This window comes from Sinocyclocheilus anshuiensis, unplaced genomic scaffold (genome assembly GCF_001515605.1).
Source record: "Sinocyclocheilus anshuiensis isolate Anshui unplaced genomic scaffold, SAMN03320099.WGS_v1.1 scaffold1189, whole genome shotgun sequence".
In the NCBI taxonomy this organism is placed as follows: domain Eukaryota; kingdom Metazoa; phylum Chordata; class Actinopteri; order Cypriniformes; family Cyprinidae; genus Sinocyclocheilus; species Sinocyclocheilus anshuiensis.
Genome location: NW_015552686.1, coordinates 482425 through 499094, shown reverse-complemented (window position 1 = coordinate 499094; position 16670 = coordinate 482425). Strand labels below are relative to the sequence as shown.

Genomic DNA, 16670 nt, shown 5'->3' with positions numbered 1-16670 from the left:
CAAATAAAATAGATAAATTATACAAAGTTTAAATAAAGTAAAAATCAGCAAACACTGTGGAACAATTAAATAAGAAACGAATGTTTAAAAAAAACTTCCAAAATCACCTTAGATAAACGGCAAAAGTCAACAGGCTTTTCAAAAGCCAAAATATTGGCAAACAGGCGCTTTTGCATTTCGTTTCGAAACTAAATCATCCGCGATCGTCTTGTCTGTCTCACTTCTCTCTTTTTGTCAGTCAGCTTGACTCACTCTCCTCACTGGATAAATGAAATCTGATCTGTGATGCTACTGTCGTTCGGCATGCTGCATTGAGCAGCCACGTTCAGTTTTTAATTGTAGTGTCTTGTTCTTTTACTGAACTAAATGATTTTTATTACTATAAAAAAAATCAAAATGACGGTGGGGGTCGGTGCCATGGTGGGAAAGTGATGTAACCGGTGTTGCGGCTTAACACCGGTATAACCGTTAGCACCGTTTATCGCGGCAAGCCTAGTGGCATCACATGCAGGGCACGAATGCCTAATTATTAGATAATGAAATTTGTTGTCAGCTTCTATTATTGGCTTCATTGATTAGTGGTTGCAGTTTTTTTTACAGCTTGGTTTCAATAAATGGTTCTGATAGGCTGGTATGTCAAACACTTATTTCAAAAGAGCAAGAAAAATCCCTTTTAAAGTCCCGTTTAAATGCTAAGCTCTCATGGAAAATTATGTTGGCCTTTAAAGTGAATCTTCATCTATATGTTCAGGTTTTTAGCATAGCGTGCCTTGGTAAGAAGTCATTTTCAGCCTTTGTTTTTCCATAAATTACATTCACCTGTTCATTACATTAGACAAGCAAGCGATGTTTTCACACTGTTGCATCATAGGAGTAATCATGGAAAAAGGTGTTCCTACAAGGCGGACCTAAAAGTGACTGCTGTATTGTTTGCATGCTATCGCACAGTTTAATAAATGTGAGATAAGGTGGTGTTTTGGCAGGTACTGGTGGGGGGTGCACGGCTAAATATTCCTGGCGCCGCATGAAATATGCATGCAGTGGCACTTTTAATTATTACAAAGTGCTGAGCTATTCCAAGAAGAGCATTTCCTCCACACACACACACACACACACACACACACGCGCGCGCACAAAACGCACACACTTTTATATCAACCGTCTGGGACTGTGTGTTCATGCTTCAACAATTCCCATGCATTATTTAAAAGTGGGAAGACTGGAGAATGACAACTTTTTCCTGCCCTGCACTGGGCTCCTCTCAGGTAATGACCACAGTATCCACTTGACACTTGCACACTGCTGACCCCTGACCTCTCTCTGGCTTTTTCTTTAATGGCAAAAGGGACATCTGTGAATTCCTGGGATGTGGTTGCAGCTTTCTTATTTTGAAATCCCAAATACCTAATTAAAATATTTTAGAACAACTGAATAATTTATAGAAAATATCGATATTCTCTTTTAGTGGATGGATGGAACATGATCCTGACAGTCAGGAAAGATATATGTTTGTATGGATGAATAGGTGAATGGATAGATGGATGGATGGATAGAAGAATGTATGGATGGAATGATATATATGTATGGATAGATAAATGGATGGATGGAAGGATAAATGGATGCATGTACAGATGGATGAATAGATGCATGGACAGGTGGCTGGATAGAAGGGTAGATAGAAAAATGGGATGATCGATGCATGGACAGATAGAAGCATGGATGGATGGAAGGATTGATAGAGGGGATGATGGATGCATGGACGGATAGATAGAGGGGACGATGGATGGATGCATGGATGGATAGATGCATAGATAGATGGCTGGATGGATAGATAAATGGATGGATGCATGGACAGGTGGATGGATAGAAGGGTAGAAAGAAAAATGGGATGATCGATGCATGGACAGATAGAAGCATGGATGGATGGAAGGATTGATAGAGGGGATGATGGATGCATGGACGGATAGATAGAGGGGACGATGGAAGGATGAATGGATGGACAGATGGGTGCATGGACGATTGAAAGATGGATGGATCGAAGGATGAATGGGTGGACAGATGGGTGGATGGATGGATGGACGGACGGATGGAAAGATGGATGGGATGATGGAAGGATGGAAGGACAGATAGAGGGGATGATGGATGGATGGATAGATGCATAGATAGATGGCTGGATGGAGAGATTAATAGATAAATTGATGCATGCATGGACAGGTGGATGGATAGAAGGGTAGTTAGAAAAATGGGATGTTAGGACGGATAGAAGCATAGATGGATACTTATACTTATGATAGATGGATGGATGCATGGATGAATAGATAAATGATGGATTAATGGACAGATGCATAGATGAAAAGATGGATGGACGGAAAGGTTAGATGGGACAACAGATTGATAGAGGGGACAATGGATAGATGCATAGATAGATGGATGGATGGACAGATGGGTAGATGAATGTTGGACATATAGATGGACAGACAGACGGATGGAAGGACAGATAGATATGCATGCAAATGTAAATACCATATCCTGTAAATGTTATTGAAATGCATACTCAGTCATGGCCTGTGCTTGCTTACTCTGACCCAATTGAGAAATGTCTTCACGTTCGTTCTGGCTGATGTTTATATAAAAGTAACTTTTTAAAAATATTTTAATTTCCCCTGAAATAACCGTAAAGGTCGCCTGTACGTGGCCGGGAGAGCTGAGCCATGAGTAATCACTATGTTTAGAAAGGTGACATTTATAAATGAAATCTATATAGCAGACACACTGTGATGATGAAAAAGCGCTGCCTCTGATATTTTAGGGGTTACATTAAGGACCATAACCACGTATGCAAACTTATACTATCCTGCCAACCGTTTGTTTTTTCATCTCCCCTGGCTCTCTTTTTCTCCTTTTCATTATTGTCAGTCGCTCTCTCTCTTTTCGCACACTTACGTCTCTCCGTTTCCTGTGCTGTTCGGTTTATTCTGGGCCTTGGAACAACACCCCTACCATTCACAAACATAGCAAGCCTGTGAAAAGCTTGCAGGAAGTTCTCCCTGGCGAGCTTGTACTTTCCATCCTTTTTTTTTCTTGCCTGTTGTTTCTGAAGGAGTGACTGTAGTTAAGATCCATCCATCCGCATGTGAATGACAGAAGCTTCTTTTCCATCCAGCTCAGCAACCCCCAATATGACCATGACCTGAGCTGCCTCAGCTGACCTCCAGACTTTAAAACAACCCTGTCTAGAACTAGAACATCTAGCTGAGTTATTCTGGCCAGCTGAACTCAAGTCTGGAATTTTTACATGAAAATGAGATGGTTTTATTATTGTTTTTGAGAGCCTTTATTTTAGTACTCTTCTGTTTTCACGGTAGAGATGCAAACAATTGAAGCAAACCTTAACTATAAAATCCATATACAAAAGCATATAGTGCAGTCCATATGTACAGTTTTAATATAGATTTGAATTTTTATTTTATTGTATTGAATTTTTGTATTGAATTATTTATTTTGAATTGGTTATTTGTTTTATAAACCAAAAAAGGAGAATTGTGTGGCTTTTAGTTTTTCTGTTAGCTTTGAAGCCACCTGTAAATTTTTTTTTTTTCAATTTAATTATGGAAAGATTTTTTTAATTTATTTTTTTTATTGCATTGCCTATTTATTTTAAACATCAAAAACTAAGAATTGTGACATTTTTATTTCATGCCTGTTAGCTTGGAACCCACCTCTATTTATTCTAATTATAATTCTGTTTCAAGTTTTATTTTATTTTTTTATTTTATTTTGGCCTTTAATCTGGCACTCTTATTTTCACAGTAGAGAAGCATAGGATTGAAGCTTTATATATATATATAATCCTTATCCAAATAATGTGATGTACAATTTTGGGATGATTGATTTTTATTTTATTTTATAGATTTATTATGATTGGATGGTGATTTGATTCTATCCAACTTGAATAGTTTTAGTGCAGAAGAATTGTTTGTGAATATGTTATTTCATTTGTTGATTTACATTAGTTAAGCATGTACTTTGTTGCTTTAGCAACAAAGAAACATGTCCACCTGTCTAGAATAATGCCGCTAGACACCCCATCAATAAAAAACCTCTGCTGGCATGAGAGAGAGAGAAACAAACAAAAAGCATTTCAAGGCTTAAACATTAAAGACTGACTGTAGCTTTATCATAATCCTCAAGCTAGTTTTCTATCTACCTGGTCGACATGTAAAGCAGTGTTAGGTCGATGTGAGGAAAATATGAGAAGCAGATAAGCTGGGATTTTATGACTTTGACTGAAGTTTTAATAATGCAGATACTCATATTGCATTGCATTTTTTCCTAACGGTGAAGCCCAAGGGTTCTGATACACAGTCCTGGAGGCCACAGCCGGTGTTTTGATTCCTTGTCAAGCTTTGACTTTTACAGGGCTGGAAATCTTCTGCCTTTGGCTCTATTGTGGATCTGATTTCGAAACCAGAGGGCAACGTACAGTACTGACAATCATTGCTACTTTTTATTATTATTTATTTATTTTGCTCTTTCCTTCATTGCTTTTGAGGTAGGCATACATAAGATTTTGCAATGTTACCGTCCTGGAGATCTCCTTTACTCTCTTTTAATGCAGCTTTTGACGATGATCTGGCCTCAATCACGCTGTTGTCAGCGTCTTGCAGTAGATGCAATCTGGACACATCAATATGTTCTCCAGCAGTACAAGTTTTCTATTTTCCCCTATCAATCAGTCCAAGCAGCCTGGCGGTCTCCAGTTCCTCTGTAGTGCTGTTCAATCATAAGCCCAGTATTCTGGCTGAACACACGCAAATACACGGAGCCTTTGTGGACTTAATTACGCATCATTAGGGCCTGATGCACCGCATGGGTCTCTTTAGAGCGAGTCACGGCTATTGTGTACTGTGATTTGGCCGAAATGTCAAATTAGGTCTTGTGTGGCCACAAAGGAAAAAGCAAAATAGCGAGCAAAAAGAAATGACCTTTTTGTGTAAATTGCTACGTGCACCTTTCTACCATCCAGTTGCTAAATCTTAATAAATTAGGGCTCATCAGTTCCGCTTCATTTGCTGCTTATCTGTATTCACAGTCAGTCGTCACGTACAGGTATGTCAGTCTGGACTGATGTTGTTGCTGTCGCTGAATTGCATCGTCCACAAAATCAAATGCCTTACAAATGCTAATATGCAACAGACTGAATCTGTTGTGCAGCTGAAGCGTTATTTTACTGAACTCAGATGCATTTTATGGCCTGTTACATGAATGCTTATGTATTGATGGACACAAACACGGTTAGTGTCTTGATGGGTGGTGTATGTGCTCTAACATGTTGCGTGATGGTGCTTATGCTGTCTTATTTCATAAAACCAGTTTATAAAATTGATTGAAGCTCAAATTTAAAAGGCCCAGTGTAGAGGGCTGCATTGGGTTTGGGCTCCCACTGGACCCGCGGGACCCAACGCAAATCTCGTGGGAGCGGGCGGTTTTACCTTTGCTGCGGGCGGGAGTGGGCGGTCAGAAAATTTCGCGGGAGACCTGCGGGGAACGGTGGGATTTGGCGTGTAGTAGAAATGGAGTCGAGCGGGCGGGAGTGGACACAAACATTGCGGGCGCGGGCGGGAGTGGAACACATAGGTTGCGGGAGTGGGTGGTCCTGGTCATACATTCAGAGGGAGCAGGCGGGTGCGGGTTTAAGAAAACAGTCCCGCGCAGGGCTCTAGTCCAGTGTGGAATTTCTGCACAATTAGTGGCAACAAACCAAATTACAAAATTAACGGTTTTCACACAAGACTTATCTTGGTTTCCCAACCTTTTCTGTCTGTACTTTAAAAAACCCTATGTAAGAGTTGATATTTATCAAGGCAGAAATTTTGACTTATACTGTGTATTACTCATATGACTCATTGTGTACTTGCAACATAGCATACACATACACCGTATGTTATTTTAGTCACTTTAAGTTATGCTATGCTATGCTATGGTATGTTAGTGACTAACCTAACATAAAGTGACTGTACATATAAAACAAAGTGACTAACCTAATATAGAATGACTGACATAAAAACGTGACTAACATAGAGATTTATGTTATGTTAGTCATTCTATGTTAGGTTTGGTTAGGTTGTTGGTTTAGTCACTTTGTTAGGTTAGTCAGTTTGTTTGATTGTAATGTTAGTTATTCTTTTTTAGATCAGTCACTTTATTATATTATGTGAGGTTAAGTTGTTAGGTTAGTCACTTTATGCTATGTTTTAGGCTATGTTAGTCATTGTATTTTAGGTAAGGTTATTAGGTTAGTCACTGTTTTATATTGTTTTAGTCATTCTATGTTAGGTTAGTTATTTTGATATGTTAAGTTAGTTTGTTAGGTTAGTCACTTTGTGTAATGTTAATAATTGTATTTTAATTTAGGTAGCTAAGTTTGTATTTTGTTTTATATTAGCTTAGTCACTTTGTTTTGTTATGTTGTGTTAGGTTAAGCGCTGTTTTATGTTATGTTAATCTGTTATAATTGGTTACATTAGGTTAGTCATAGAGGTATGTTATGTTATGTTAGTCACTTTGTTTATCATGTTAGTCACTTTGTTAGGTTAGCCACTTATATGCATGTCACTTTGTCATATTAGAATACGTTAGGTTAGTCAATTTGTTATTATTTGTTAGGTTATGTTAGATGAGTCACTTTATTTGTTTTAATGTTGTTAGATGAGTCACTTTGTTTTTTATGTTATATTGTTGTTAGTTTAGTCACATTGTTTTATTTTTTGTGATTAACCCTACATAACATAGAAAACAAAGTGACTACCTAACATAACATAACCTAATATCGAATGACTGACATACTTGCGATTATTTAATCTTTAAATTTTATTCCTTTTTAAATGAAAACAAAAAACAAATTGTGAGTACTGTTTTGTTTAATGTTAGTCGCTTCAAGTTAAAAATGTTTGATGTTAGTTTATGTTAGTCACTTTTAAGTTAGGTTAGCAATTTGGTAACACTTTACTTACAGCCTTTATGTGTAATGAATTATAAAGGGTTATTAAATGCTATAATGCATTATAATTATTCATAATGTGCATTGTAATACATTATATCTTGTCGTAAATAATTATAACCGAATTTAAAATGCATAGTGTAACAATGAATTGATAAGTGTTATGTATTAACTGTGGTTACAATTATTTATGAGATTGTACAATGCATTATAAGGTGCATTACAAGGCATAATTAATGCATTAAAACTACTTTTATAATTAATTATACATAAAAGCTTTAAGTCTTACCGCAATTTTTAATCAAAGTCAATCCTGTGAGTGATAAACAGACATATGTTCTGATGTTCTGAAGAGTCATCCAAACAAATTACACAAATTGCTTTTTCTCTCATGCAAAAATAAAAAGAATCACAAGATTAATCATGATTAATTGTTTCAATGTTATTTTTTTAGTTTAAAAGGATTGCAAAACAAAATGAAAATCTGCGTAGCACCTGAAGCACACGTGTCCTCGAGTTAAGAGTCTTAGACTGCAGTTACAGCAGAAGGAACAGACAGTAAAAGCCCAACTGTTGAACTCGAGACCTGTTACCCCAGACCAGTGCTGTGAATCCAGCAGAGGAACGCGTGGAATGAAGCCTGTTAAAGTTTTACAGCGTCAGACCTTTAGCCTCTTCACCCTGAAGTTTTTACTACATTTTTGGAAATGGAAAAGCTTTTTTCGCCCCCTATTTTTCGCTTTTGCTCCCCTCTCTTGCTTCTCTCTCTAGTATCCATATGTTGGCAATCTCCAAGGTCCTCCTTTTTCTCTCTTCCACTTGCTTGTTCCCTCTCTCTCCCACACCTCACTCGATCATTCTGATTTCATCCGAAGGGAGCACCAAGTGTTTCGCAATCAACCTCTCCGATTAAAAAAAAAAAAAACTGTTGTATTTAGAATAGGAGGGGTGTTTTGGGAATCCATTATTGTGAGTGGAGTGTGAGTACTCAGTCACCGAAAGCCCAATACGAAACACCAGCAGCCGGTGGAGGAAAATTAGCCCAATCCTTTTGGGCTCTGATATATGGCACACATCTGGCCTGCCATCCATTGTTTTCAATTACAATTTTAAGCATGGCCTCCTGCATGCCGAGCAATGCTCCCCCTCTGTTTTTTTTCCATAACCCCCCTTTCTCTCCCTCTCCGACCAATTACACAGTGGACAGGTGTCGTGTAGCGCTAACAGATTGGCCCACCCGCCTCGGTCTATTTTTCTCACCGTGCTTCTGGAGCTCTCAGCATAAGCTTCCTGGTGACAGTCACGACAACACACTTTTTTCCCTCTTTCCCCTCTCTGTCGTTGTCATCTGAGTGACTATGAGACATGAGGGTGAGAAGTTCATCATGCAGTCAGTCATGTCTAATGAACGGTTAGACCCGCTTCCAACACCCGTGATTTTGACAGGGGTTTTGCATGTAATTAGTGAACGAGAATCGCGAGGTGAATGTAAGTTATTAAAATGCAAGACCCTGCACAGCTTGAAAGCTTTTAAATGTTTCTGTATGTACTGTACTGTATAAGTTGAATCACAAATTTTGCGTAATTTTTATTCTATTACTCTCCCATGAAATCAAAATTGAGAGTTTTAGTTTGTAGCTTTACGTTTTTGTGTTATATTTGAAGCCACCTATTATTTTATTTTATAAAAAAGAAAATGAAAAATAATTGTGCATTTTATTTTTTTAGGTTTTATAAATTTCAATGTGCAGAAACAATTACTATTTTCTGTATTTATTTTATAATTCAGAAAAGAGTTGGGTGGCTTTTAGTTTGTCTGCCTCTCATTTTATTTTATTTTATTTTGGGATTTATTTTTATTTTTGAATTGCATTTGTTTTGAATTGATTTTGTTTTTTTAGATTTCATAATTGTAGAAACTGTTCTTTCTCAGTGTGGTCAGAGCTGCTTATATGCTGTGCTTTTACTGGGTAAAAGTGAAGCAAGAAAAGTGCAAAAGAAAGTTTGAAATGAATTCTGCAGATTAATTTCTTGTGGACACACTACATCTCTCCAGTGTGCATGTTGTAGTTTCAGTTGTGATTCAATGATGTTGTCAACATTGTCAACATTGTGTTAAAAGCAATTGTAAAAAATTTTTTGGAGTCACAAATAAAAAAATTGAAATTATTTCTAATTTGCATTTAAAAAAGACTTGGAATATTCCCCCAAAACTAGTTTCCTATTGAACTGTTCTCGATTTGCAATATTGCAGGATGAATTAATAATCTATGCATTTCTTGTTTGCTCTCTTAGTTGACTTTAATCTTTTTTTGTCTTCAGATAACATAAAGCGCAAGTTGCGGCGGCGACCGATTTGGGGGCGGGGCATCATCAGGAAGAAAAAGAGCTATAAAAAGGAGGAAGCGGAGGAAGATGATGAACCGGAAGAGGAGGAGGAGGGAGAAGACGACTCTGCTGCAATGGTGCAAGGTGACGCTTGTCTCACCCAGGACGAGTCGTCCTGTGATGCCATGGAGCTCCATCCTGACAAGCAACCACTCCAGGCCAACGGACACATCCTCTCCACGGAGGAGGAGAATTCCTCTGAGCCGACGGCCACTCAGGACTCTCAGGGCGAGAAGGAGCCCATCAAGGCCCCCTCAGAGGAGGCTTCCAGCAGTAAGGAGGCCACAACAGTCCCTGCTCCTCAAGAGTGTGTGAATGGAAATGAATCTATGGACAGCGTGTACAGTGAGGCTCTTGATAAAGAAACCGAGGTAGACTCAATTAATAAAGATGCACTTGAAGCAGAGCATAAGGAGCCTTCTGCCCCAGAATGCAATGCAGAAGAGAATGTGACAGCAGCGGAGGGGATGGCATCTAATGGCGACCATGAAACAGAAGGTATGGCGTGAGAAGACTTCACAAACCCCAAAGTATTAACTAAGCATATATTTTCATACATTTAAAATGTTAATGCACTGAATTTAGAGACTCAGAACACAGCAATAAACATAATTATATATAATTCTCTCACGTATGTAAGTGTAATTAAATAATTAACTGTCCAAAATAACATTTTAGTCTTACCAGATGTCCATAAACATGCAGAACAGATGAATAATTCCTAGTATTGATAGTCAACTGTACGGTTAATCGCAGTTTGGAGAAAAATGCTCTGTTTTTGGACTTCAAAACACCATCTGTTGGAGAGCGTTTCTCCTGCCGAGAGTTAAATACACCAACAGAAACACCCTGCGGACTCGTCTCTTCATATACGTCTGTTTGTCCTTCACCAGGTGTTTCTGGTGTGATGCGTGTACAGGTTTGTTTATTTCCATAGTGTGACTTTGCTTAATTTTAATAGGTTCATCAAACGGGAAGAAAAAGTCAGACAAGTCGGCCGTCGGACTCGAGGAGATTGTGGAACTTCTGCCACCTCCGGCTCTCGTGGTTGACCACCAGCGACTCAAAGTGAGATGAATATTATTGTTATGAATCATTCTTAAGAGCTAAAATGTGTTTTAATACTTTAGGAAATTGCAATGATTTTTTTTCCACCTCTGAAACCAAAATCATAACCCACATCAAACCTTGGAAGTTAATGCGTTGGAAATGCGGTTTTCCGGTGTCTGTGATTATCTCCAGTAATTGTTCAGAAGTAACATACATCCATAAGCACATCCCACAAGCTCTCTGCGCACATTATGTAATGTAATATACCAATCTCAGAAGGAGGGAAATCACTCCAATCAAGTAATTTTGGAAAGAAACTCATCAGTGTGGAGACTGCTTCATCATCATCATCATTAGGCTGTTTAGGCCATTTTTGGAGGGATTCATTCACTCTCATTCGCTGAGTCATTCATTTCCATTTAATTATTTGCTATCAAGTTCATCAAATTAGGGCGGCAATCATCGATTTGGTTTCTCTTCTTACGAGCACATTTGTGCTTTTGTTCCTCTCTAGATAGCACCAGTGCATCTTTTAACAAGTTCATCTTCTTTAAAGTGTGTTTTTAGAAGGGAATACTAGTTTGCATACTATGTACTGCATTTCTATACTGTATACAGCCTATTTATTTATTTATAATGGAATTTATTATTTATTTATTGAAGCTTGTAATTGCAATCTCACAATTATGACTTTTTCCTCGCAATTTCCAAATGTTTACAACTTTTTTTTCTCAGATTTGTGTGATATAAACTCACAATTGTGAGTTACAAAGTCAGAATTGACGTTATACCTAAGTTGCAATTCTGAGAAAAATGTCAGAATTTCAAGATCACTCACAATTGCAAGGAAATAAGAAGTCTTGAGTTTTTATTGTGAGAGTCATAATTGTACAATATAAACTCATACATTTCGAGGGGTAAAAAAATCTGAATTGTGAAATAAAAATTCAGTTACTTTTATTATTTTTATTATGAATTTTATATATCTATTACTGTAATTATATATTATTATTATTTATATTATTTAGATTGTATATGAAACAGTATATTATTAGTGATCATTATATTTTTAGCTATCATTATTAATATATTTTTTATATATTTTTAATTCGTAAATAAATCAAACTCTTATGCAAATCTCTGTCATACAGTATGCTTTAGTTTTTATGAATTTAGTGAGTGGTATTTAATTATCCTATGAGAAATAAATAATGCAATAATTCAAAACAAAATATAATTGTTTGTTATTTTTGCTCTAAGTTTAATTTTTCCAGTCCAATCAAATAATGCATATAAATTATTTAGAAAAAAAACAGTTAATATGTAATTTATCACATTTAAAATGGAAGATCGAGTCACGTTGCATTTTGGGATATGGTACTCCTTGCCAATGTGCTTGTGATATTTAGTATGCATTTTTGCAAATGTAGTATGTAAACACAAACAAAGATTTTTAACTCAAACCGTTGCAGTCTGTCAGTCTTATAATGGAAGTGAATGGGAATTACGGCTTTGAGAGTAAAAAAAAAAAAAACATACCGCCACCATTGACACTATCTACAATCTCAATTAGGAGTGTCAATGGTCCATTTGAGAGATAGGGGGCGGTAATGCACTTATAAGTCTGCGAACCGCCGTAAAGCAAGAAGAAGACGCGTCATGCGCTGGCTGAAGAAGAAGACGCGAACGCACTCAGGACGCGCTCAGGACAGTTCAGACCAGGGCTGTCCAAACTCGGTCCTGGAGGGCTGGTGTCCTGCAGAGTTTAGCTCCAACCCTAATTAAACACACCTGAACCAGCTAATCAAGCTCTTACTAGGCATAGAAACTTCCAGTCAGGTGTGTTGAGGCAAGTTGGAGCTAAATTCTGCAGGACACCGGCCCTCCAGGACCGAGTTTGGACAGCCCTGGTTCAGACGTTTTTTTACACTCTCAAAGCCGTGATTCACATTCACTTCCATTATATGACTGACAGACTGCAACGGTTTTAGTTAAAAATCTCAGTTTGTGTTCTACTGAAGAAACAGTCACCTATATCTTGGATGCCCTGGGGGTAAGCAGATAAACATCAAATTTTCATTTTTGGGTGAACTATCCCTTTAATATGCTGCACATCCTGTTTGCTAACTAGCAAGTGAAATATGTGTGAGACTTACACTTTCAACACGGCAAATGGCAGGCGTGCTGAGTTTTCTTCTCACCAGCACCAGCGTGCCAACTGTAGTGCTCAGACTGGTGACCGGAGCATCTGAAGAAGAGACGTCCCAGTCGACTCTATATAATGCAATGTATAAAATGTATATAGCACAGCGATGACAAACAATCATGAACAATCATGAACAAATAGAGATTCTTCAAAAGATTCCTCAAAAGCCTATATGATATATAATATTTGATACATTTTAACATTTAAAAAAAAAAGATACATGGATAATCAGGTAAATCTCCAAAAGTTGCTTATGTGTGTGGTTATACGGAAATATCACGAACAATATTATTCTTATATTTTATTAAAATCAGTAAAGATTTAACCCTCCCCCACCCCGCCAAAAAAAAAGACTTGTAAACCACGACCTTAAGGTGGGCATTTTTACAATTATACTAAAAGATCTTTTGCTTGCTAAAAAGCTGGGCTGTGCGAAGCGATGGGGGGCGAAGGCCCGGAAGCACGTGTGGCACTAATCCGCCGGCTTATTTGTTCATTTACCGAGAAAAGGCTGATATCTTTAAGAAACAGATCGTGAAGTGACGGATGCTGTGAATAATTGCTTTTTCATCCCTGGCTTATGGAACAAATTGAATTGCCGTTGAAGTGGGGTGAGAGTTGCCGTTTAAGCAGGTATCTCGTGTTTGGGGTGGCAAAATGCCTGACACATATTAGGAATGAAAAGTGGGCTGTTTTCCTGTGCTTCATTCATATTCATTGACTGGAGATGCACTCATTACTAATGACATTTTTGCAGCGCAGCACGGCCCTCAAATAGGTTTGGAATTAAAGGGCCGTCACAGGAAACTATGAGCTTCATTTTAATTGTGGGGGCAAACATATAATGCAATGTATAAAATGTATATAGCACAGCGATGACAAACAATCATGAACAATCATGAACAAATAGAGATTCTTCAAAAGATTCCTCAAAAGCCTATATGATATATAATATTTGATACATTTTAACATTTAAAAAAAAAAGATACATGGATAATCAGGTAAATCTCCAAAAGTTGCTTATGTGTGTGGTTATACGGAAATATCACGAACAATATTATTCTTATATTTTATTAAAATCAGTAAAGATTTAACCCTCCCCCACCCCGCCAAAAAAAAAGACTTGTAAACCACGACCTTAAGGTGGGCATTTTTACAATTATACTAAAAGATCTTTTGCTTGCTAAAAAGTATAAACAATCAATTAGAGGACATAAGAAGGCTTGTGGATGTTTGTGTAAAACATGCTTTTCAGCAAAGTTTTAATCATGTTGATAATTTAGAGGCCTTAGAAATTTGAGTATCAAACATGATAGAGTAGGTTTTATAGGGTAAATGTTTTAGTCCTTAGCTTTTAACCTGTATTCATTATTGTTTTTTTTTAATTGATTTATTATTCTTACTTCAGTTGGAAATGTGCATTTTGGTCATTAGAACATTAGAACCAGCGGTGCCATTTTTTAGTCCACACAGCTTTAGTGGTCCATTCAGTCGGTTTCTAACACAAAGCTTTCTTACACTGTAGCTTCAGAGGACAGGAGTATATTGCATGGGTTGTTTGAACTACTTTTATGGTGCTTTTTTTGTGCTTTTCATTTCTGTGTGAACTATTCTTTTAATATCTGTGCTCTAAAGTCTGCTTTTCTTTAGGAATAAATGAAAAATCTTTTCCATCGCAGTGTGAAATAGTAATATTACCCAGTGCTGCACAATACAGCCTTATGTGTCTCAAATTGATCTCAAAGGTTTAATTTTACACAGTTCATCCTCTGGATCTTCCACAGCGGTTGCATCACTTCTTCCACTTCTTTAACTTGACCATTTCAGCTGTCAGTTTGTCTTAATAGAATGTATTATACATGTTCTGCAGTTGGAGCACATGAGAGATTTGTATTAAAATTAAAAACAGGCAAGTGCGCTTCTCTTTCTCTGAACATGTCTACTTTAATCACAGCCTGTCTGATTCTGGCTTGCAAAATCTGAATCTAGCTCAGAAAATCAGACTAAATTATTTAACAGTATTTATGATGTTTTTTTTTTTTTTTTTGCTTTGCAAGAAGCCAGCATGACATCATGTGTCAGTGTGTGGATGCATAATAATGCTGAATTTAAAGACCACAGAACAGCGAAAAAACCACACAAGTTGAGCCTGGAGATTTGGAAGGGTTGTCTCCTCGCTGGATCTTTAATGTGATCATGGCCATTTGGCTCCATCGCTCAACTAGAAGACTTGCTTGTCTAAATCTGTCTTTGCCTTGGACACAGCAGAAGGTTTTACATGTAATGTTTTCTTAAAAGCATGCTTATTATAGCATGTCAAGCTTCATGTCTGCTGTTCTCATGACCAAAGAGATTGGTCCGTTTTCAGTCTGACATGTTCCCTGTTCGTTTTTCTAGCTGGGTGAATCTCAGGAAACCTGTCAAGAACGTGTCTAGTGCACATTTCACCACAACATCAAACAAAAGGAAATAAGAAGTTATAATATTCATCAAGAAAATGAAGCCTGGATGGTTTTGTATTGTGATATTAATTTATTGTTATTATTTAAATGTTTTTTTAATTTTATTTTATTCTAATATTAAACCTTTAAAACAATGTATTATGTGGTGTATGCTATATTAGCTGCTTTATAAGGCTTTTAATTTTGGGGTGAAATGTGATGTTTTTGACATGCACCCAGTTAATTTATGTATTATTTTTATTTTTATTGAGTTTTTTATTGTTTACTTAATTTTAACAAGGCTTATTGTATTGTATTTATTTATTTATTGCATTTATGACTTTAGTTTAGGCATTTATGACATATTTGTAGGGAATATGGGACACTAAATAAATAAATAAATACAAAGTACATTATATAATAAATAACACAATTTTATAAATAGATAGATAGATAGATTGCATAGATAGATTGATTGATAGTAATGATGCAAAGCATATTTATTTTATAATTCTATAATATATTTAATGTATATTTGTTTTGTCTTTTGGTTTTATGGTGAAAAAGTTCATTTTCATGAGATTTACCCGGCTTCAGATGCGTATTTAAATTGCATGCAAATTGACTAAATGAACTTCGTATTGTCAATATAATTGTTAAATTTGATAATTGTGCATATTTATATTTTCCTGATTTCAGCAGTTTATTCTTCAGAGAGCATTTTCAGTCAGTTTTTACTTCTGCTCTCTCAGCAACACCGAATGTTTAAGTGTGAAGAGAGCTAAAATAAATTAGCTCTTGACTGAACTGATGGAAAACACATGCCAGGAAATAGATCTTGCCAGCTTGCAACACATACTTTGCTATGGTACAGCGCTAGCCAAACATAAACATGTGCTATGCTAGGATACCGTTCTCCTAAACTTAAACGTGCTTGTGCATGTGTTTGATATATTTGGCCAAACTTGCCAAGCTGAGAATTACACCTGATCCAGACAGTTGTAAAAGGTGTTTATAGAACGTCTGTCTTAGTATGTGAGAAATTATGCTAGCCATCTTTATTTAGACATGATGATGACGAGGCATTACGCCATTTATGTGCTATTGAGCTGTAGTGGGTCCATTGTTTCTGTTGTTTTGGTGCATTTAAGTACACAAAATAGATGCACGACTATTACAAAGCAACCAAATGAAAATTTCACGCCAGTTTGACGATATCTCTGCTTTACTTCTGCTGTCACTGGAAATGACAACAGGAGAGGCAAACATGTAATTGGTTCTGATTGGCCGAACCCTAACCCTCGTTTTAGAACGAGTTAGAGATTTGACATTTTGGACAGCACATCAGACTGTGTAAGACATTACTATATTTGGCAGTTCAAACCTTAAGTCTGTGTTTTTAAACTTTTTTTCTTTTTTAGTAGCTAGTACTGGGCTAAATTTGTTTGATACGCGTCACATTAAGCCCAGAGGCAATTGATTGTGTGTCAGTTGCTCAAGCATCGGATGATGCAAAGACTTCAGCAGCACAGACTCTTAACCCTGTAAAACATGGTATATGAAATAATAATCAGAAAAAAAAAAA

At 36.9% G+C, this 16670-nt stretch overlaps 1 protein-coding gene across 1 annotated transcript in view; it reads left to right on the top strand.

The window, feature by feature from the left end:
- The window catches only part of LOC107667607 (ATPase family AAA domain-containing protein 2-like), a 110329-nt gene that overhangs the window by 82138 nt on the left and 11521 nt on the right, over positions 1-16670 (top strand). The window contains exons 25-26 of the mRNA XM_016459316.1: positions 9323-9886; positions 10350-10456. Coding sequence (XP_016314802.1) covers positions 9323-9886; positions 10350-10456 — 671 coding nt within the window. The remainder of the gene's footprint in view (positions 1-9322; positions 9887-10349; positions 10457-16670) is intronic.